This window comes from Lissotriton helveticus, chromosome 2_1, assembly GCF_964261635.1.
Source record: "Lissotriton helveticus chromosome 2_1, aLisHel1.1, whole genome shotgun sequence".
NCBI lineage: Eukaryota > Metazoa > Chordata > Amphibia > Caudata > Salamandridae > Lissotriton > Lissotriton helveticus.
This window is the reverse complement of record NC_136059.1, coordinates 1,116,574,408-1,116,595,963: the sequence shown is the minus strand read 5'-3', so window position 1 is coordinate 1,116,595,963 and position 21,556 is coordinate 1,116,574,408. Positions and strand designations below refer to the sequence as shown.

General features: G+C 41.9%; 1 protein-coding gene across 1 annotated transcript in view; it reads left to right on the top strand.

Moving 5' to 3' along the window:
- The first annotated feature begins 4,692 nt into the window (after window positions 1-4,692).
- MYOZ2 (myozenin 2) overlaps window positions 4,693-21,556 on the top strand; it is a 215,133-nt gene continuing 198,269 nt past the window's right edge. The window contains exons 1-2 of the mRNA XM_078675937.1: window positions 4,693-4,928; window positions 8,131-8,234. Coding sequence (XP_078532063.1) covers window positions 8,159-8,234 — 76 coding nt within the window. The 5' untranslated portion in view covers window positions 4,693-4,928; window positions 8,131-8,158. The remainder of the gene's footprint in view (window positions 4,929-8,130; window positions 8,235-21,556) is intronic.

The window sequence follows — 21,556 nt, the reverse complement described above, 5'->3', positions numbered from 1 at the left end:
TCAGATGGGATGTTTAGGGAAGTTCACTTGATATTGTTTGTATTGGCATGCATTACGTAAATTATGTGAAATTGTCACGGTTAATTAGCCTACACAAATAGTGTTGGGCAGTGATAAAACATTTAGGGATCTTATCTAACATGGCCCTGAAGAACGCCAAGTGAACTTTTAAGGAGATTACAATGGCTGAAACATGTCAACTTTAGAGGTTGGGGTACATTATATACCCAGAGGACATCTTTTTAAACTTTTTAACCTTGCTGAAGGTATCCTGGATAATGTAAATAGCAAAATGTATTAAAAAACCTGCAGGAAATTTAAACTTTAGATCCCTTCGAAAAAGAGCTCTGCTAGCCAACAGCGTTGAGCCCACCAATACACACAAGTTGTATTGGGTGAGGGTTGGAGGATGAAGCATGCCTCTGGTAGTGCCTCTGGCGTTACTAGTGGGTCAGGGTCCTTTTATAAAAACCAACTTGGTTTCTTGGTTTCTTAGTCCCTTGTCCCCCTGCCAATTTGTTCTGACATGAGTTACTAGAGAAGGGTAGATACAAGAGTTATCTTTCCTATGGTATTGGCTATCTTTATCTTAAAAATAATCTAAATATGTTGAACACACGTACATCATGAAAAGGCAGATTTAGTTTGATTGCAGTGTGCCGTTTTGAGTTAAAAACAATTAATAGTTATTTTATATTTTCATTTTTCTGTTTGAAAGTGCTTTGTCAAAGGGAGATAAGTTGAACAAATGTTGGCGTTTATGCTGTGGTGTACTACATCAATAGACCATGTCATCTGTTTATGCCCAGTCTTATTTGATGTTCGGAGAAAAACTTTATAATTAATTTCTGGAGAACCTGGGTGAAAAACAGTTAATGATTCTACTACGTATTATTTTAGTACCAGTATTAATAAACAGATCAGAAATGGTCTTCTTTCTTAGGATAGCCATTGCGTGATTAGGTAGAGTTAATAAATGTTTTATGATGTTTTTGAATTTAGTCAAATTGAATTATTTATTTATTTGAACTGTGTTTTAATTTTTTTATTGTCTCTATATTTTGTGGTTGTGATTCTTTTTTTCTACTTTTGTACACAAGGCCTGCTAATTATGTTTTATTTAGAGACGTGTTATTTTGTGAAAGGTTTTATAATCAGTACAATAAAGAATTACTAGACCACACTATTACTCACCCCATCGGAATTACAAGATCTGTAGATTAACTGCGGACCTAGTGATTTTTTGCTTGTAAGGTTTTACCTGTTCCAAGCAGGGAGTAAATACTGGGGAAATGAGGAATTACTTAAGGAATCAGGTATAGTATTCCAGATTCCCTGGGTAATTTCTAATTTCTCAGAAGACCCTAAGGGCCACACTGTAATTGTTCAAAAATTCCACCCACACTCCACAGTTATGATTCCTTGGGGTGGAATTACCAGATAAATTACTGGGGCGTCATAATGAGGTTCTTAATGTGTGATCAGAATGGTAATGTTCACTTTTTTGTTGTTTGTTTCTCTGACATACCATTGCTCCTGGTTTTCCTATAAAGACAATACAATTCATGACTCTACATCAAAGACAGGACCAATGACTAATTCCACATAGATTCATTCTTATGAACTATCATTTATATTCAATAATGCATTTATGCACTATAAATTAAACTATTTGGATTCCTGCACTAAACATCAGCCATCTTCTTCCTGTATCAACAGCACAAGACCAGGAGGAGACAGGTGCTCTGCACCAACCACTAACTTTTAGTTGAGACGTATTTGCATGTTTTTATGACCAAATGATAGGTTGAGGGTTCACAATATATCTTGAAATAGTATGGATAAAGATAGTCACAAAGTAGTAGGCAACACCGAAAGCCCAATGTGACACCCTAGTTAGCGGCAATAAATGAAAGAGAACTCATCTAAAAAAATAGATTATCCAGATATGAGCTGCATCAGTGCTAAATGTATGCTGGTGGATGCAGGTGATGGGCATCACACTCTGTTTTGGAGGCCCAAACGTATTCTTCATCATTAGATTCGAGTCAGGGCACAATCAAAAGAGGCAGGTTAGGCAGAAAGGGTGAGATGAGAAAGAAGGGACATCAAAAGCAAATTGCAAACACAGGTGTTGGCGCTTTGCACCAATAAATTTACAAGGGAAATGCGCAGAATCGTGCTGTCTGATGCCCAAAGGTGGTGGTACTAGCGCAAATAAAGAACACCTTTGCAGGACAGTATTCAGAGTCAAAACCATTGCCATTTATTCAAAATTATGAATCATCACAGAGGCAAAAAAGAAGTTATTTTGTCAGATTCAAATCAGCATCAATACTGCATAAAGATAATCCAACTGCAAGAGGTCATTGTACAATGTCAGCAGACACTCTAACATGGAAACCATTAGTTCAAAAGCAAAAAGTCTAACAATTATGAAGTCAGATAACAGTCCTATATAGGGACTACTTGGTACAAAAGCAAGGAAAGGCCTTGTAAGCATAAATCATATAAACAGACTATCACAGGGTTTGCCTTCATAGAAAGAATATTGAGCATGATGTCCCATGCAGGTCTAAGAAAAGTGTAAGAAAGGTCTGGCACACATCCCATAAAAGGCGCATTTGATAGTTTCAGAGAAGTGTAATACAACATTCTCACCATAACGTGAAGTGGTATCATAGGGACGTACTAGCAAAGATACATGACATAAACCAATCAACATCACACATATTGCGCAACATTAAAGAAGCTACTTATTGGGACTGTCTAAAAAATTAATAAACAATAATTACCTTTACCATACAGGCAAGGGAAATTACATTGCACTATTGAAGCAAACTAAACAATAAGCCTCATTAAAATGAATAGAAATACAGTTGTGGCAGAAGACACCAACAGCCTTGATTATTGCAACATACCAGAGCATCTAGACTTAGATCCCTCCTAAGGCACTTTGATTGATACAGTACAGAAAAACAACATGAAATGAAACCCATTTCGACTATTTAATGAACAGGAAAAACACAGAAGAGGAACAGACATACAGGTACAAAGCATGCTCTTTCAATTTTTTCAAGCCATGTTTTCTTCAGCTGTTAGTACAAACAGGCAAAAGCCCAGTAAATGAATTTTGAAGACAAATTATGCTAACTTGAACGCATGTAAATAAACTTGATTTTTCTAATTAATAAAACACTCTGCCACAGGAATGATACACAACCTTCAAGAGTGAGATAAAGAAACAGCAAGTGGAAGGTGTAAGATGAAAGAGAATGAGGTGAAATGAAAACCTTGGTTTTCGGCAAACCCCAGAATTTGGCGGCTACTGGCTTATACGAAATATTTGGAGACCAGGCCCATATTTTTTATTTTTAATCACTGATGGCATCCGATGCAGAGTAGACCCGGGAACATCAAGCAGTGTCCCTAAAGTTCAGCTCCTCTGGAAGGCTTGTAGGAATGAGCACAGTGTACCACATGCCGGATAGGACTGACTCGAGGAGATGTGTCTTAAAGGTCAGAGCTACTGTTTAGGGGACCAGGTGCGAGTCTGAGCTTTGGCTCATCATCCTGTGATTCTGCGCAAATCACTAGGGGGGATATTTTCAAACCTTTTGCGCTGGTGTAGCGTCAGAAAAGTGACGCTAGCCAGTGCCAATTTTTTGTTTTAGCTATTTTCTTTCTGGAAAGCACCCTCTAAGTAGTGCAAAGCAGCTGGCGGTGCTTCACGTTACTTTGCGCCGAGGGGGCGTCACATGGGTGGCACATGGGTGTTCCCATGCAACCACCTAAGCCTTATGGGAGTTATGACGTAAAACCATAGTTACAATGATTTGTAGATATGGTTTTGCGCCAAAAGTTAACGCCCCTTCAAAGGAGGTGCTAACAGGAGAAATGCTTTCCTTTCTCTGTGCTTTTTCGACTTTGCATGCATGCTGTACTGTGCAGCACATTTGCAAAGTGGAAAAAGCTTTGCATCATGCCTAGCATAGTATTTTGTACGGGAAGGGTACCCTTCCTGTACAAAACCTATGCTACACTCATGCGCACACCCTAGCGCTGCAGCGCTAAGGTGTGTGCGTGGCGCACGGCAGCTGATATCAGCACCGCCACAAGGGAAAGGGGAGGAGAGAGACATATTTCTGAAGATATGGTGCTACACTGCACACTCCCTGTCGTGCAACAAAGCGCAGCCTTGCAGGGGGCTGCGCTGCATTGCGTGACTTTTTAAAAAATCTCCCCCTTAATCTCCATGTGCCTAAAAAAAATAATCCGACCTTGTGTAATGTAATCTGGTGCTCATTTAAAGCGCTTTAATGCCCTTGAGTCGAGTTCCCGCTATATAAAACTGAGAGAGTGCTCCCATTTCTGTAAAGATCAATTGGCCCATGTCTGGATGAGCTGTAACACCAAGTCCCACTTTGATGCACTATAGGTCGTTGAAGGTGTCCCTCAACATCTGTCTTTAGTCTTCCCTCCATTTCACCCAGTGGAGACACCCAGCAGCCAATCGCAGTGCAGGCTGACAAATCCCCTACTATCAGCCCAATGTTTGGTTGAGAGTTCGCACTTTGAGCAGCAGAACCAGCCTTGCCAGGACCCTTCCACCTCCTTCACCCAATGAAATGGCTAGACCTCTGCATCCTTTCTGCAGGAAGCCAGGCCAGGCCTCATCCTTGATTCACGTCTCTGAGGAGAAGCTCTTTCTGTCAGCCTCATAAGCCAGGGAGATATGAACAGACAGTGTTTGCTATATTTAACTGCCTGATGTCATGCGGCCGCCAGGCTTTGTGGCGAGGCTAAGCCCCCCAGTTGGTCTTCTCTCAGGGCGCCGTGCAGACCCTCCGGGCTGAGGCTAAACAAGCACCTGCAACCACAACAAGCTCACAGCACCTCTCCACAAAGGGACCCGCCGCAGGTGTAAGGTGAGTGCATTGTTTGTCATGTTTATTATTTAATCCTTGCTCTTGTCGGCTGTCACTTCGATGAAGTAAATAATATTTCCTCACGGCTTTATCAGCCGAAGTGTGCAAAAGACCCTTTTTGAGGTCCCGTATTTAAACTTATTTACGCTTTCAATTAGACTAATATGCTTTTTGAGGTTGTAGACAGGGCGTTTGAGAGGGTGTTTACTTCGGATTCTGTTGCCATGGCAACAGCTGCCCGCTTCTGGGCATCTTTCCTTGCTTAGATCAAAGTGCAGGATGTTTGACGAGAAGCAGAGGGTGTTTGGACAGCGAAGGGACAGCAGCTGGGTGTTTCTGAGTCAGGCAGTGACAGAAAGGCTGTTTGTCACTGTGCAAGAACTGGAACAACCACAGCAGGATGAAGACGGCTGGATCTTTGAACCGAAATAATCAAAAACAAAGATGGCATTATCTATGGTGAAGTGTCCAGTGGTGCCGTTACAAATTGTGTCACTAGGATCTGGCACATGGGTTTTGGGCATTAAACGGATGCCTTCTTCGAACATTCCAGGTGATTACAATTGCAGCTTGAAACTAGTTATTGGCGTCTGATCGTGTCAGTGCTTAATTTGCAACAAAAAAATAAGTGCCAGGGCTCTCGTCAGGAGGCCACTGCACCTTGTACCACGCATTGCCCCTGCCAGAGCCCCCAATGATAGTAAAAACGCAACTACTATCAGACTCCTACAAGTGTGACAGTTTGGACTATTTCAGGTCCCAAAGCTAAAAGAATGGCTTGGGCGAGTGGTAATATTTATTTTTAATGTATATTGAGTTAATAATTAACAGTTGTTGTGGTCAACCCTAAATTAGCCAGACAGCGCCACCTTGTGGCAGACTGTCACAGGCCCCGTGCTGACAATTAATTTCCGGTGCAAGCACTGGAACCACCAGCTCAAATTAAGCACTGGATACTATCTATTGGTTTCTATTGGCATTTTTAGACCTTGTGTTAGCCAAGACCTTTTGAGTTTACAAAAATTATATACACAATATACCTACTTATTGGGGTTTTCAGCCAGTCCTGTTCATCCATCGATCTGTTATTGTGCCATTCACATTTTTCTTCCAACCTTTACAGCAGTGGTCTTCAAACTTTTTAATGAACGATGGAGGGAAAAAATAGATCATCTTCGCCACCGTCAGAATTTTTCACAATTCTATTAAATTGGCAATGTTTAAATATGTCTACGCAGTTAAGTTCTATTACAGTTTTTAATGCAATCAAATACATGATTGCCAAGCATACTATTCTGATCAGACAGGACTTCCGAACGTGTAAAAGTATCCACAGTAAAATAATCCACATTAGAAATGGGGGTGGCGTTTTGAAGAATATTTGAAGTCCCTTCCCTTTTGGCAACTACTGCCAGCTAGGCTACAAATGACAAAAGATGTTAGAGAGGCCTACTGTTGCACATTTTTCTCTTCTAGAGGGTGGAAGAAAAACAAAGCACTGTTATCAGCATAAGGCTTGTTTTGGCCAGAGCCTGGTGAACCCCCGGATCACTTGAGCCCTAGCCTAGGAGGGCCCACCCCCCAGTTTGAAGACCTCTGCACTACTGTGTACAGCACTGGGCAATGCAACCCACTTCAACCACTGGCTGACTTCACTGTGAGTGACACCACTCTGCCCTTTTAGGAGGAGCACATCCACATACAAATACGTTCCCTTCAGTGGCAGGCCTCCTTTTTCAATGTGTGATTTTTTTAAACCAAAGTGTTTTTGCTACCCGTTAATAATGGTTTTTTTTTTTTTTTTTTAGATTGATAAGGGTCTGGCAGCTTCCTCAGCAATAGGGTTTTGCAAAAACCATGACAAAATTAAAACAAAAATGCCCAAAGTCAATGCCTGTTTCATTTTTCCTCTAGAAATTTCAATTTTTCTATGCAAGGCATCTTAGGTTCTTAGTCAAAACATACTTTTGCCACAGCAAGCACCAGTCTGGGTCAGATTGGCCATTCTGCAACTCTGCCATTTTCCAGGCAGGCTACAGACAGGGAGATGGCTTTCTGAGCTGAATTGGCTGTCATAGCAGAATTATGAAGCCCCCTGCATCCCTGTTCTAGTGGTGGCTAAAATGTGGGCTGGTTTGAACATCTCTGTTGCTAGTCCAGTTCTGGCACCAGTAAAAAAAAAAAAGAGTAATTAGCCAAGAAGAATTTCCACCAGGGACCTCATATGTTACATTTCACTACTGCAAAAGTACTTTCTTTAGATCTTATTATGTTAATGCTATTTTTCACGTTTCATGGTGCTACAGTAAAAAATGCAACCAGAACATGATTTGATTGAACTTCATAGTCCTCAGAAGGAAGCTATTGGGCATAGATGATGACATTTTTGGTTAAAGATCTTTAGCAGTGTCCTGAAGAAGGCCAGCTTAGTTTCAAATCGCAGGGATATGGGAGAGAACTCCACAGTCTGGCACCAGCAATGAAGAAAGATCTCTCTCCCAAGGTCATTGTTCTTGCTCTGTGTATATAGCAAAGAGCAAGATAGATTGCAGCAATCCAACAGTGTTTTACTGTATACTTACAGTCTGTGTGTGATTCGTGGACCTAGATTACATAAACTGCCTGGATGTGCTAACAATGATTTGTTGTTGCTGCAAAACAGTGCTGACTACCACAAAAAGAAACCAAGCAAAACACACACCCAAACAGCAAATACTTCGGTACTAAATAGCACCGCAGAGGTCATTTTTGCTCTATTTATTTTTGTTGAGGTTAGTGATGTTTTGTGGCTTCAACATCTTTGTTCTTATGTTTCCTGTTTTGACAAAATATGGAGCACTATTTGTGATGAGATAAAAGAGCACTGACAGCCACACAAAAAAATTGTACAAAATAACACATTGTTATAAGGTGTACATTGGTGTTTCAAAGCATTTCTGTGCAAAATTGCACAAATACTTTATGCATTCAGGAATATTTTGACTATTTGGAGGTGGGGAGGGCTTGCATGCTCAGTGGTAAATTGGTTAGTGATAATCTCCCAAGCGCATTAAATCAAACACATATATTGAATTAATAGGAAGTAGAAGATGGCAACTTTTCCTGAGGAAAAGAAAGAGTTATCAATCGCAATATCAGTAAGCACGTGACTCTAGCAGTTTCACAGCCTGAGACGTCTTCCTTGTTTTGTTTCCCGCCACAGGGGAGGAAGAGCCCGGGGAACGCGCACAATGTTATCGCACAGCAACCTGATGAAGGAGAGGAAGCAACAAGCCGCCGCCATTGTGAAGGGCATCCAGGGATCTGGTACAGCTCTGCAAACCTGTAACTTCAGCCGTGTTCTCCTCCCCGCCCTCCCTAACATTACCTAATCCACACTTTTAGTCCGCTAAAGGTCCTAGTCTCCTCCGCAGGGTGGATGACCCGTAAATAATCTGCTGGAGTGTTTCACAGCCCACACACACATGGTAACTAACCCTTTTGTGGGTCTCATTCATTTGGAAGCTATTTTCAGATGAACAACTGCTGTGAGAGAATGGCGCGCCCTAACAGCTGATGGGCATTCTGCGTGGGTAGATTTACGCACTAAGAACTTGGCTAGCCGCCATTTTGTAACACAATGCTACAAATGTTTTATAACCAACGTGTTCAGATTCTCTGTCGCATCTAAGCGGAGCAAATGTTATTTTCTGAATTGCTGCATGTTGCTACAAAGCTAGCAAGCTTTGTTTCCCAGTTTCAAGGATATTCCCTTGGTAATACAGTGTTATCCTGTCTGCACGACACAGTTTAGAAACAGTTTATCAACCCTACTGTTCAATGAAACGGCTATCCGCCATCTCTCTAGTTTGAAATATCCACGTTCTGGAAATGCACATTTCTGTTTTTCCTTTGTATGATATCTCATCATCCTTGTGACCACGTTGGTCACTTTAGTGCATCTTAGAAAGAGTACAGAGGTTCATAGCTGTGTATGGAAGCATAAACCCTTGTTCTAAATCGTCCAATTAGCTTCTTTGCAAGTTCTGGCTTAGCTCACCATCAGTACTTAATTTGTGCCAGAAGTTGCAGGTCTTTGCACTGGCATTTATTTATTGGAAATCACAATAAGGAGCTAAAGAGGGAAACATCAATCAGGTCGCCCTCCACTCACAAATAACAAGACTGGTGATTGATGTAACCAGAAAGTGGGTTGAGGTTGTAGCCCCCCCCGCCTCCAGTTTAACAAAGGAAATTGTTTTTTGCCCTCTTCAATCAGGTCTTTTTTGTTTATTATTTATTTATTGGAACCAAGGCTTTTTATTCATCTTCAGCCTTTGACCTAGAAGAAGAGAGAGGAAAGACGAAATGGGTGGAATAAGATAAATGAAGAAAGATAGGGAATCAGAGACAAAGTGGGAAAGCAGTGATGAAAAGCACCTCAAAGAGTGAGATAAGTAGATGGCAATTCTAAGGTCGTGGAAGAAAGAGCCATGAGATTGAAATCAAAACTAGATAGCCCTGGTATTTAGGCAATCCAGCATTCTGCAGCACTGGTGAAAGGCTTCTAATAAAAGCTCTATGCCCTGCACTTATTTTTTTCACAAGGGAACCACTGAATCAGATAGCAGCTTCCATGGCACATTCACTATGAACTTCACCAACACAGGGCGGAGAGTCTAGCTTGCTGGAGTTGAGGATGAAATGGGTGAGGAAGAAGAAAGTTACTAATTCTATCTTTTTACAGTTCTCTGTCCCATCGCCGGATGCTGTGTTGACTAAACTAAAACAGGCTTAAGATTTTCATTAGCAAAGTTGTCACATTAGTGAACCTGCTTGTCTACTGGTGCCCTGTACTGTCTGCTCTGTATGGTAGAAAATTGAGTTAATTCAATCTTGTCTTTAATCCCATCTGCTATCTAACTAATCTGTAATCTGTAGGGTGATTGTCTGTGAAGGATTTGATTTCTATTCCCGATCATGAATTCGCCCCTCGTACTATCTCAGACAGTTCTTTTGTGAAGAGACTATCAGTACTAGATAGGGAGTTTTATGGACACATAATCTTACCTGGAACTTTTAGAAGACAAATTCCACCAGCAATGTGCACACAGAGGAGGAATACTGTCCCGGCATTCCTTTTGTAATGGCGCTGGTATCTTAAGTGTGTTCACCTATGGATGGTGAAGACCCATGGAAAAGATGGAAAGGAAGCCCTCGTAATATAAGGAAGTTGTGGGAGTTTGTTGAAGGGCTGAGTGCTGCTTGGGACAGAAAAGTGTCTTCATGTAAGGAAGAACAGAGGTCCTAGGGGTTTATGTACACGGAAATGGCGCAGCGCTGCGACAAATTTTGCAGTGCCACGCTGTCATTTTAAAAAGGCAGGGATGCGCCGTATTTACAAGAATACAGCGCACATCTGTGTTTTCCATTGTGCTTGCACTAAAAAGAACTTCCTAGCATCAATACAGACACCATTGTGTCACAGTGCAAGGGTACCTGCATTGCAAGGAGGATTGTTAATATGCAGGAAGGTGTCCCTTCCTGCACATAAACAATCAATAATTGCGAATTGCTACTTCTATATGTGCTGCATCCTGCAGCACACATAGAAGAAGCAGATCACCATTATTTAATGATTATTTTTGTGCAGGAAGGGATACCTTCCTGCACAAAAACAATCATCAATGGTGTTTCTCAGTAGTGTGAGCAGGCCAAGAGACCTTAACACAAAAGGCCCTAAAGTGCTGCATGGAGAGATCAGCAATAGGGGTGGCTGCTCTATTTGGGGCCGAGCTAGGCTGCCACCCAAAGAAAGCTTAAGAACAAACCACTGGAAGGTGCACCCAACGAAAAAAAGGTCTACAGGTCTTTGTTATAGATTAATTTCCAAATAGTTTTTAAATTGATATAAAAACAGCCAAGGATGACAGCCAACGCGTTTTGCTCAGACCATGCTGAACTTGATCAGGGTTTTCTATCATTTGTGCTCCTCTGTACATGTCCTCACATACGGTCCTTTCACTTGATGCTATTTCAATTAATGTTTGCAGCAACTCAATCCTCTATGATGGGTGTGGTCAGAGTATTGCCCCACCCTAGACACCTGGATCCGTGTCCACATATAACTCTGGTCGACAACCTCTCCATTCACAACCGGCAAAAGGAAAGGAAAGCTACCAACCCCAGATATTTTTGAAAATTAAACAACCAAGGGGTTCCAGGGTGATGTTTCTTGCATGGATCCACCAAGGGAGTCATACCCACAATGCCTTGCAAACCTCAAACTTTGACTGAAATCACACACTTTCTTTACAGTTCTGTGATGGAAACCTCCGTAACCCGCAGAAATCCACAAAATTCCAACCACCCAGCATTGCCCCACTTGTGCAGATAAAAACGCTGTGCCATTTGTGTGGTTGGGCTTAGTGCCCAAGATAGGAACGGATCACACCAAGGTCAATGAGAGTCCCCTCGCAAGAGAACCTCTCATAGGCTTCATGACAGTAATCCAAGCCTTCCTGTTCTCTCACTTAGAAAGAGGCAATGTGGTCCTAGCAGGCCTCCCCAAAACCACTATCGATTTTGGTCACCAGTGCAAACGTTATCTAACTACATCAGGCCCAATTCTAAAACAACTTCTCTGGCTACATTCATAGGACGACATCAACTACAAAACAGCCTGTGTAACCTATAGGACTCTGCCCTGCCCTAATTTAAAGACAAAAACGCATATCTCCAGAGGAGAAGGCATAACGTGAGCCAAAACCTTTAAGACTGGTAGCCAAGCTTCAATTTCTCTAATCCCAGTCTATTGTTAGATTACTCACCATCAACCTTTCAGTGATTCTCTTGAATGCCTCCCCCTGATAACCATAGCTTAATGTTCCCCTGTTTCAACGGGTTAACATCTTACTTGTTATGTTTTCTTTTTTTTTCGAGTTTTTATATAGCGCGAACTAGACCCGAGGAATTTTGTTAGGCACGGGGAGATTAAGTGATTTGCCCAGAATCACAGGATGTTGAGCGCCGTTGCAAAGACTCAAACCTGGCTCCCCAGGTCTGAGGTCGACCGCTCTAGCCGTAAGGCTACATCCTTCTCCCCCATGTTAATTTCTACTGTTACCTGTGTTATGTTATATATAAAGCACTTCACTAATGCTGTCACTAGGTCCATTCTCTACCAAAAAAGTAAATGAAATAGAAAAAGTGAACCTAAATATACAATCCAAATAAATCATGAACACCATTTCAGTGTTGGTAATTAAATGAGCAATGAGTCACTAACCTGCTTGTTAGATGCCTGTTGGGTTTACTGCCATTTTTCACAACCATTTACAAACCTTCCAACTGCTTTGCTTCAGGGATTGGGACTTTCAGGGTTATATGTGCCTCCCCCCACCTCTCCAATTTGACACCTACTCCCAGCTAGGACATGAGTAATAAAACCCTTTGAATATGACTGGTTTACCAAAAAAGAAGTAAATCAGCACCCAGAGAAGTACACCTTGAATAGAAGTCAATTTACTACTCTTTGGAATTCGCAAATATTGGCAGTAGTAGGCTTGGAAAACTGTCCCATTCTCAGGTTTCAGGCATACTGTTGGGGAAATGCTTGCAAATAGTCTAAGCACTGCCTATGTCTTTGGTAGCATTCGCCCCTCACACTATCTCAGATAGTTCTTTTGTGAAGAGACTATCAGTACTAGATAGGGAGTTTTATGGACACATAAACTTACCTGGAACTTTTAGAAGACAAATTTCACCAGCAATGTGCACACAGAGGAGGAATACTGTCCCGGCATTCCTTTTGTAATGGCGCTGGTATCTTAAGTGTGTTCACCTATGGATGGTGAAGACCCATGGAAAAGATGGAAAGGAAGCCCTAGTAATATAAGGAAGTTGTGGGAGTTTGTTGAAGGGCTGAGTGCTGCTTGGGACAGAAAAGTGTCTTCATGTAAGGAAGAACAGAGGTCCTAGGGGTTTATGTACACGGAAATGGCGCAGCGCTGCGACAAATTTTGCAGTGCCACGCTGTCATTTTAAAAAGGCAGGGATGCGCCGTATTTACAAGAATACAGCGCACATCTGTGTTTTCCATTGTGCTTGCACTAAAAAGAACTTCCTAGCATCAATACAGACACCATTGTGTCACAGTGCAAGGGCACCTGCATTGCAAGGAGGATTGTTAATATGCAGGAAGGTGTCCCTTCCTGCACATAAACAATCAATAATTGCGAATTGCTACTTCTATATGTGCTGCATCCTGCAGCACACATAGAAGAAGCAGATCACCATTATTTAATGATTATTTTTGTGCAGGAAGGGATACCTTCCTGCACAAAAACAATCATCAATGGTGTTTTGCTCCTTCTATGTGTGTGCACACATACAAAAGGCATAAGCGGGGAGAAATAAAAGTATTTATTTTCATTGCGGCATTCTTATGCCTGCTTTTGCCTGGCCTTAGTTTTTGGTGCTGCCCCAGACTTGCAGATCCTTGTAAATCTGGGGCAGCATGAAAAAGCAATGGGTGTTGTGGTGGAACACCTACAGCGACACCCACTGCACACCCCTTTCACCAGATACACGTGTGAAAGGGTACCATATTTACAAAGAGGTCACTGGAACGTTGAAAAAAGTGATGTTTCGGAGGCGCAATCCCCTTGTACATATGCCCATTAGAGTCACTGTAAACTCTAATCTTCCTCTTGGCCGCAGAGGTATGAGCTGGCTTACAGTAGACACACTAGTAGTGACTGAGGGTGCTCATCGGAATGGCGCCTGGCTTGTGCCTGGTATTACCTCTAACCTCCCCTTAGGACAAGCTGGATCCAGTCCTCGCCAATGACTGCATACCAGAGCTCTAATGCTCAGTTTAAAAATAATTGTTTCCTTTTGCTAACTGCTCATTCCCAAATTACATTTGCGTGGTTAAGGGTGGGCAAGTTTAGTTTATCGCACAAACTCAACGAATGAAAATACTCTGGGACTACTCGTTCTCTAACAGCAAACAGTGCCAAGCCTCCTGTATGTGAAGATTGACATGCTTTGAAATATGCCCCTCACTCTTCATGTGGGTTCACATTAGGAATGAAGATGCAAAGAGCACACAGAGAGCATCCAATATGCTTCTATGTAACTCTGGGGTGTAGATCACACCAGAAGGAGGTATTTAGACAAAATATTGGAGAAAAAATATTGTGTGAACAAAATAATGTGTCAATAATATTGAGGACAAAAATAGGGGGAAGGAAATTATCTATAGATAAGCAACGTTTACTATATATAACTCCATATATATGTGCCTTCACAATATATATATCTTCAAGATATGGAGATGTGGGGTTAAGAATAATAAATGTATACTTGCCTATTTGCACTTACCTTCTCGATATATTGGTCCTCGATATGTTTGACAAGATATTCAGTCCACACAATATTTTTGTTTCAGATATTCTCTCAGTGATCCTCAGAAGACATAACTTTAACCTTCGTTAGAAGGTCAGTTGAAAAATTGTCACATTGTCGATGAAACAGTGCAGCACTGGACTGTCCCAAACCAGGCACTACTCGCTAAGGGTCTCCCATCTCTCATTCCTTTGTATCCCAAAGCAAAGGTTTTATGGATACAAGGGCGACATGTTCAGTCACGCTTCAAGGCTGCTGAAGGTTCCAGCATAATTTTCAAAGTGGTCAGGCAAAAAAATGTTCCTGGCATCAAAAAACGTGTACATTCATAATTATTAACTAAATGTAATTTATGCTGGCTTCTTTTCCTTGTCTAGCTCAAGATGTGAGGCTGTCAGGGTTCAGAATGTGATCTTTCAGCACACCTATAGTCAAACCAGAAAACCAATCACTTACAGTAGATTTTGTGCATTTTCTGCCCCCAGAAATAAGTTTATGTGCACACCCAAACTTCTGGTTCCTCCCTTTCCAGCTCCCGGTCCCTTGTATCCTAACCTGTCTTGTGAACTGAGAAGAATTCCCAAATGCAATTTTAAGTATAATCATTGTATAGACCAGAGTTCTGCATATTCCTCTCTACCGGGAATAATTTGTATTGTCTCTAAGTGGTACTTATATTCAAATGCATTATTGTGTTGTCATCTTCAATATCATAATACTGATGGCAAAAAAAGTCTTAATTTCATTGCAGAACGATTTGGTTATGCCTTTAGGTTTCAACCAATATTGATTCAAATACAGACTAACAAATGAACTATGATTATTTGATAACCAAGGTAGTTTCACAGCATGGTTCAGTTCCATTATTTCCTGCAATTCAATCTGAAACATTCTGGCCTTGGGGATGAACAACAGATCAGATCAAAATCTTAAAGGTTTTAATGCCCAATAATGAGCCACTTTTGCTACCCGACTTTTTTCGTAACATCAATAAGGGTGTAGAATTGGGTAGACTGTATATCTTACTAATATTCTAAGTGATTAAAGGAGGACTACAGATCAACATACCCCTAAGTTTATCTCCATAAAGAGCACTAGACATCACTTTGAACATATGAACAATAACAGGAGTAACAAAGGACTTCCTTCCATTCTGTTATTGTATAGTGAAAGTGCATATGAAAAATTCTGCATATCTATGCCACTTTTTTCTAGCTAAGCTGATAAATGAACTCTATTATTTAGTCTCATACCTACAGATTCCAATTCTATGACCTGTGCCAACTGACTATTGTTGAATCATATAGTTTCATTGGAATATAAGACTTTCCAAATATTATAATCTTACACTTGGCAGAATATAGGGATAATCTTTTATTCAGGCAGTAATTTTTAAAGAATGATTAAATAAAAATGCAACATTGCATAAGCTCAATGTTACATGCCTCAAGCAGACATGGTAGTTTAAATTAATTCAAACATTAACTTCAATTAATTAAAACATATAAACAGAGTTGCTCTTGATTTTGCAGGGTCTAGTTGTCATAGTCTTATGGCCTATTTTGAGATATCAGTAGCAAAATGTACTGGTGAGGGGTCTGCACTGAGTCAGGAGAACCAGATGATAAGGTATATGGATGGAACTCATTTAGAAGGTACAAGCAGATCGAATGTGTATGGCGCAATTCCTATACATATGGATTGCATTACAATTAGATTGATGCAGGCCATCCAAATTGTTTTGGGCTAAAACTGTGTTCACTCCATGTGGGTTGCCATACCTGGAGAATACAGCCAGAAATCTCCAGACGCATCTCACCACCTGGGAGATTGTGATAGATTTGTTTATGCGTATGCTCAGGAAGTGTCGTAACGCGGCTGACAATTTCGTTGCAGACCATGGAACTTGGTTGGACCCCTCTCCCACAGAATTCTCTAATAACCATAGGAGGCTTTATTTAATTCTTCTGGATTTAAAGACCATAGCATTTGTGGATCCATTCCTGGATGTACTGTTTGATATTTGATGCATGAGCACTACCTAATGGGTGTTTCCCATTCTTCGTCCTGATAATGACCCTGTACAAATAACCTCAAGGGGTCGAAACATTGACACTATAGTAGTGCACTGTACTGTTTATATAATTCAGGCACCTGCAACTCTATGTTAGATTTTAGATCAAACAACTGTGCATCCTCCACAGTCACTATTTATGTATATATTGTGTAGCACTAGCACACTTCTCAGTCGCAGAGAAACATGTCAATAGCATCATCTCTCAGTTCCTGGAGGAGAATAACATCCGGCACCAAACTCATATGGGGTTTCGCTCAGAGCATAGCACAGAGCTGGCCCTCCTAGTGATTACTGAAAATTTTAAAATGATATTCGACCAGGGGAGAGCCGCTGCGATCCTACTTTTGGATCTTAGTGCAGATTTTGATACGCTGGATCACAAGATCTTAATACATAGACTCAGAGCGATAGGGATCTAGGATAAAGCTAATCAATGGCTTGCCACTTTCCTCAGAGACAGATTGTTCCAGTGTATGGAATCGGGCATCCTCTCAGACACTCTCCCAGCCCCTTACGGAGTACCTCAGGGCTTCGGCACTCAGCCTGACCCTGTTCAACATTTATCTGAGTCCTCTAGCAGTTATCGTACATATCAGAATGCCTTTTCAGGAAGGCAGTTAAGACATGGCTTTTTAATCTGGATTAATTTCCTGGGATGGCGGATGTCTGACCTTTTATGCTGCTGTCACTTATTGTTATAGCGCCGAGACACCTCCTTTGGGAGGTAGCTGTTTTACACTCTATAAATGGCTGTATTATTATTATTATATCGTACAAGAGTATGACTTGTCAATTATATCCTACGCTGATGACACTCAGCTAGTGGTCTCAGTGTCAGAAGAGACGAATTCGAACCATCTGCAGCTGGTACCATGCATGGAAAAAATAGCAAATTGGTTGGCTAACTGTATACTAAAACTGAATGGCAACAAAACAGAGCTGATGTTCCTGGGCAATGGCCCAGGTCCATGTGTCGGGATCAGTTGGCCAAGGGGTTGGGGTCTACCCCGCACCTAAGCCATCCATAAAAAACCTTGGGATGTGGCTAGACCAGAAGCTCTTCATAGAAACACAAGCCAAAAAATTACCGGCAACCTCTTTCGTATACTTTTCAGCACTCTATCCGAACAGCTGTCCCTACCTACTCCTCCCCCAACAGCTAAACAATCCCCAAACCCCTCCTGGTTCCCCACAACCGCCTGACTCCAAATCCCCTCCCTAATGACACTCCCCGTACAACAACTTCCACTCTGTCATCCTCTCTTGAACTCTCCCCTGTCTCAATCCTTTCCCCCTTCCCACACCTGCTCCCACCCCTGCCCCCTGCCAGCTCTCCCCAGCCTCCCAGAGACAAACTCCACACCCCCAAGACACACCTACCCTTAACGCCACATCCCTCTCAATGATTTCTATTCTACCACCTTCTTCCGGAACCCACCCCCCAACTCTTCTAATGCGCCCCCCCAATTTCCCATGTCTCCTAATCAGTCGCGGCTGGTGACATTTGAAAGTGGCGGGGCGTAAAATTTGTGGCGAGCAAGCGCAGCCAGCAAGCATGAACGCATCAAGGGTGCACCTCGCATTTCTTCACATGACCCTTCTCCTGATGCCTGGTGGGACAGACACATTAAACAGACTCAAAATAACCTCGAAATAAAGCCTTGACTTAGAAATGTCATGTCAAATAACTTTATTCGGTTATTAGTAATAACAACCATAAAAGCATATTTCATTAGACATATATTAACTCATACAAAGAGGAAAAAGGTTTTAAAAGCAACATAGAACAAGAAAGTCACAAGCAGAATGTACTATAAAAATGTAAAAGATACTACGGAAATGTAAAAAGTTATTATCAGCTAAGATTATATCTGTCAATGGCACTATTACCCCTCCATGCTTTTCCTAAATTTAAGTGCTAATTTTAAAAAGCTGCATACAAATAAAGTGCAATCACAACTTAACAGTTGAAGGTAGTAAAGTGCGGGTCTGATTTGTGTAAAATTCAATTTTTTGAGGCAAGGTTTTAAATATAGCCTCCGTGGTACAATATAATACGGTCAGATAAAGAAAAAGTGTGCCTGGTCTTGCGGAGACTTTTCGTCGCAGCCGCAAGCCGGCAACACTTGACCACGGTGGGTCCCCTTAGGCACGGCCAGTAAAAGGTGAAATAAGTCCAGGCGAAACCTCATCAGCAGGAAACGGTCGTAACCTGACATAGGCCATGACAGGTACGGTTCCATGAGCAAGGATGTTTTTAATAGCACATGTTTCCGTACACTTCCTTTCTTTAACTCGCCATCCTCCCTGGCTAAGTACCTGGATGTAATAAAAACCTTCTTCACATTAGTAACATTAGTAACATCCAATTTCGTAATGAATTCTGGGGTTGAAAAGAGTTCGGGGCGCCCTAATTCAGTGAAACAGTTACTTAAGTACTTTATCCAGGGAACTTTAAGCCTATTTTCCCATGTTAATGCTTCCCTCAAAATTTGCTGGGTAAGAGGTAAATCACTGTTTAACCAGCAATTTAGCCAGCAAAGTAAGGGATTAACAGCTATCTTGTCACCTAGGTAAGGCATACCCAGCTCTTCATGTACCGAAAAGTTTGCTGTTCCCCTTGGAACCCTCAATATCTGTTTTAGAAAGTTGTTTTCTACTACCTCCAGGGCTCCTAGTGAGGCATATCCCCATAACTCGCTGCCGTAGCATGCAGTAGCAACACTCTTGGCCTGGTAAAGTTGGAGCAGTGCAGCCACCGGGCTATTGCCCATTTTTCTTGCAAAGTCAAGTACTGCAGCATTTGCCCGGATTACCTCCCCCTTTTTCTTCTGTACCGCGGGTCCCCAGTTCAGTTGGTAGTCGAACAGGACTCCGAGATAAGAGAATGTGTTACTGGGATTTTTTCCCCGTTTACATTTTTTAGGTAGTTTGGCTTTTTATTACCTTGGCCAACCTTCATTACGAAAGATTTGGAGTTATTAATGCTCAGGTCTCGAGACTTCATAAAGGCAAAGAAGGAATTTAACAGTGTTTGAAGACCTATGGCAGTCCTGGATAACAGGACTGCGTCATCCGCATAAAGCAGAACCGGCAGTCCCTTTCGTCCGACATAAGGGTACTTTGCTCCTGTATTTAAAAGGTGCTCTTCCAATTCATTTATATATAGGTTGAAGAGAAACGGGGCTAAAATGTACCCTTGCCGGACACCCCGATGCACTCCAAAGTCTCTTGTCACTTTTAGATCTTGTGTGTACCGGACGTTTGCTCTCGTGTCAGAATGCATATCTGCTAACAAATTAATTAGGTTCTGCTCTACACCCATTTTAGCCATGGCGTCCCAGAGCCTTCCACGGCTCACACAGTCGAAAGCCGACGATAGGTCCATGAACGCCATGTGAATTGTACCTTGGCGGGCCATGGTGTATTTCCCTATGATCAAGTACAGGTTCAAACACTGAGTGACCGTAGAGTGACCGGGCCTAAAACCATATTGAATTGGAGATATTACTTTATTTTCATCTGCCCATGCAACTAGCCTGTTTAGAATTACTCCCCCCACTACTTTGACCACAGAGTTAATTAAAGATATTGGTCTATAGCAGAGGGGGCTATTACGATCTCCTTTCTTAAACACGGGTACGATGGTAGAGACCCCCCACGACTTTGGGCAGCCAGAAACCACAGCCGCAGTGAATACAGCAGTGAGGACAGGCGCCCATAGCGATATGCAAGATTTAAAGAGGTCCGGAGGAAGGTCATCCGGCCCTGGGGCATTGTTGCTTGTTAGCCCTTGAATTCCTTTTTCAACCTCATTAATTGAAAAGAACAGAAAGTTCTCCTTGGGAGCAACAAAACTATGTTCTGCTTGGATCTCATTACTTTTAAAAATCGAACTAAAATGGTTAACCCACTCCTCCTCTGGGATGTTTGTACCAAGAACAGAATTACTTGGGTGGTCAAACAGGGGTTTATTCATAATTTCCCAAAACTTGGCACTATTTCCCAAAGTTTTGGGATCTAAGAGAGTCTCCCAGACACTTTTCTTTACCTCTTTCTTTCGTGTAGCAAGGGACTTTTTATACCTGGAGCGCATGGCCTTAATGTGAACCGAGTCTCTGGGTTTTATTTTCAGAGCCATCTTGAGGTCTCGGCTGGCCTTAGAGCAGGAGTTGTCAAACCATTTCGGGTTACTGCTAGCATTCCCTTTAACTGGCACCATTAACAACGACCCTACTGTTAATGCAACACCCTCAAATGCAGCCATAATTTGTTGCGATGATGATACTAGTGACACACAAAGAGAAAGTTCGGAACTGCACAAGTTATTAATAGAGGTGTACAAATTTTCACAGTTCACCATTGTCCATTTTAGGCGACGCTTTCCATTTATACACTTTAAAGACCCTCGGGCTTTACGTGGCTCTCGCTGTTCAAAAACTCCCCCGCCCAATTTAATGCAGATAGGATTCATTCATCAGGGTGTTTAGTTGTATTCCACGCCGTGAGTGGTCGAAATGAAAGCCTTTCAGGCTATTACATCCCAGTTGGTCAATAACAGTCACTCCTGGGTTTCCGCAGGGATGGGTATTAAAATCACCTGCGATCAGCATTTGACGCAGCAGATTTCCCGCATTGTCTCTCAGAAAGTCACACAAGGGCAATATATTACACTCTCCATTCTGATTTATTGCATTATAAAAGTTGATCAGAGTAAGGGTGTTTTTGCCCCTCTTAAGCTCTAGAACTTGGATATTTCTGTTTCCAAAATGACGCTCAACTTTGTGACAGGTAAGTGCCAAATTAACGTAGGTTGCCAGGCCCCCCTTTGCTCTTCCACTATTCGATGGTTCTGCTGGAGTGAAGAAGCTTTGATACCCCTCAATATAGAATTTTTTTTCCTCCAACCATGTTTCTTGGAGGCATATCACTGCATGTTGTTTAACAAATGACAGCCAGGTGATGTCGCAAGCTTTATCAGCCAGCCCGGCAATATTCCATGAAACTAAGCTTGCTCTACAGGGTGTTAGCGAGCACAATATTTTGGAATGTATATCCGTGATCTATAAAGGCAGAGACCTGGGCACCAGGCACGAACAAGACTGGGACTGTAATCACGAATATGGTTTGCCAGTCATGCTTGACAGCACGACGCGACACT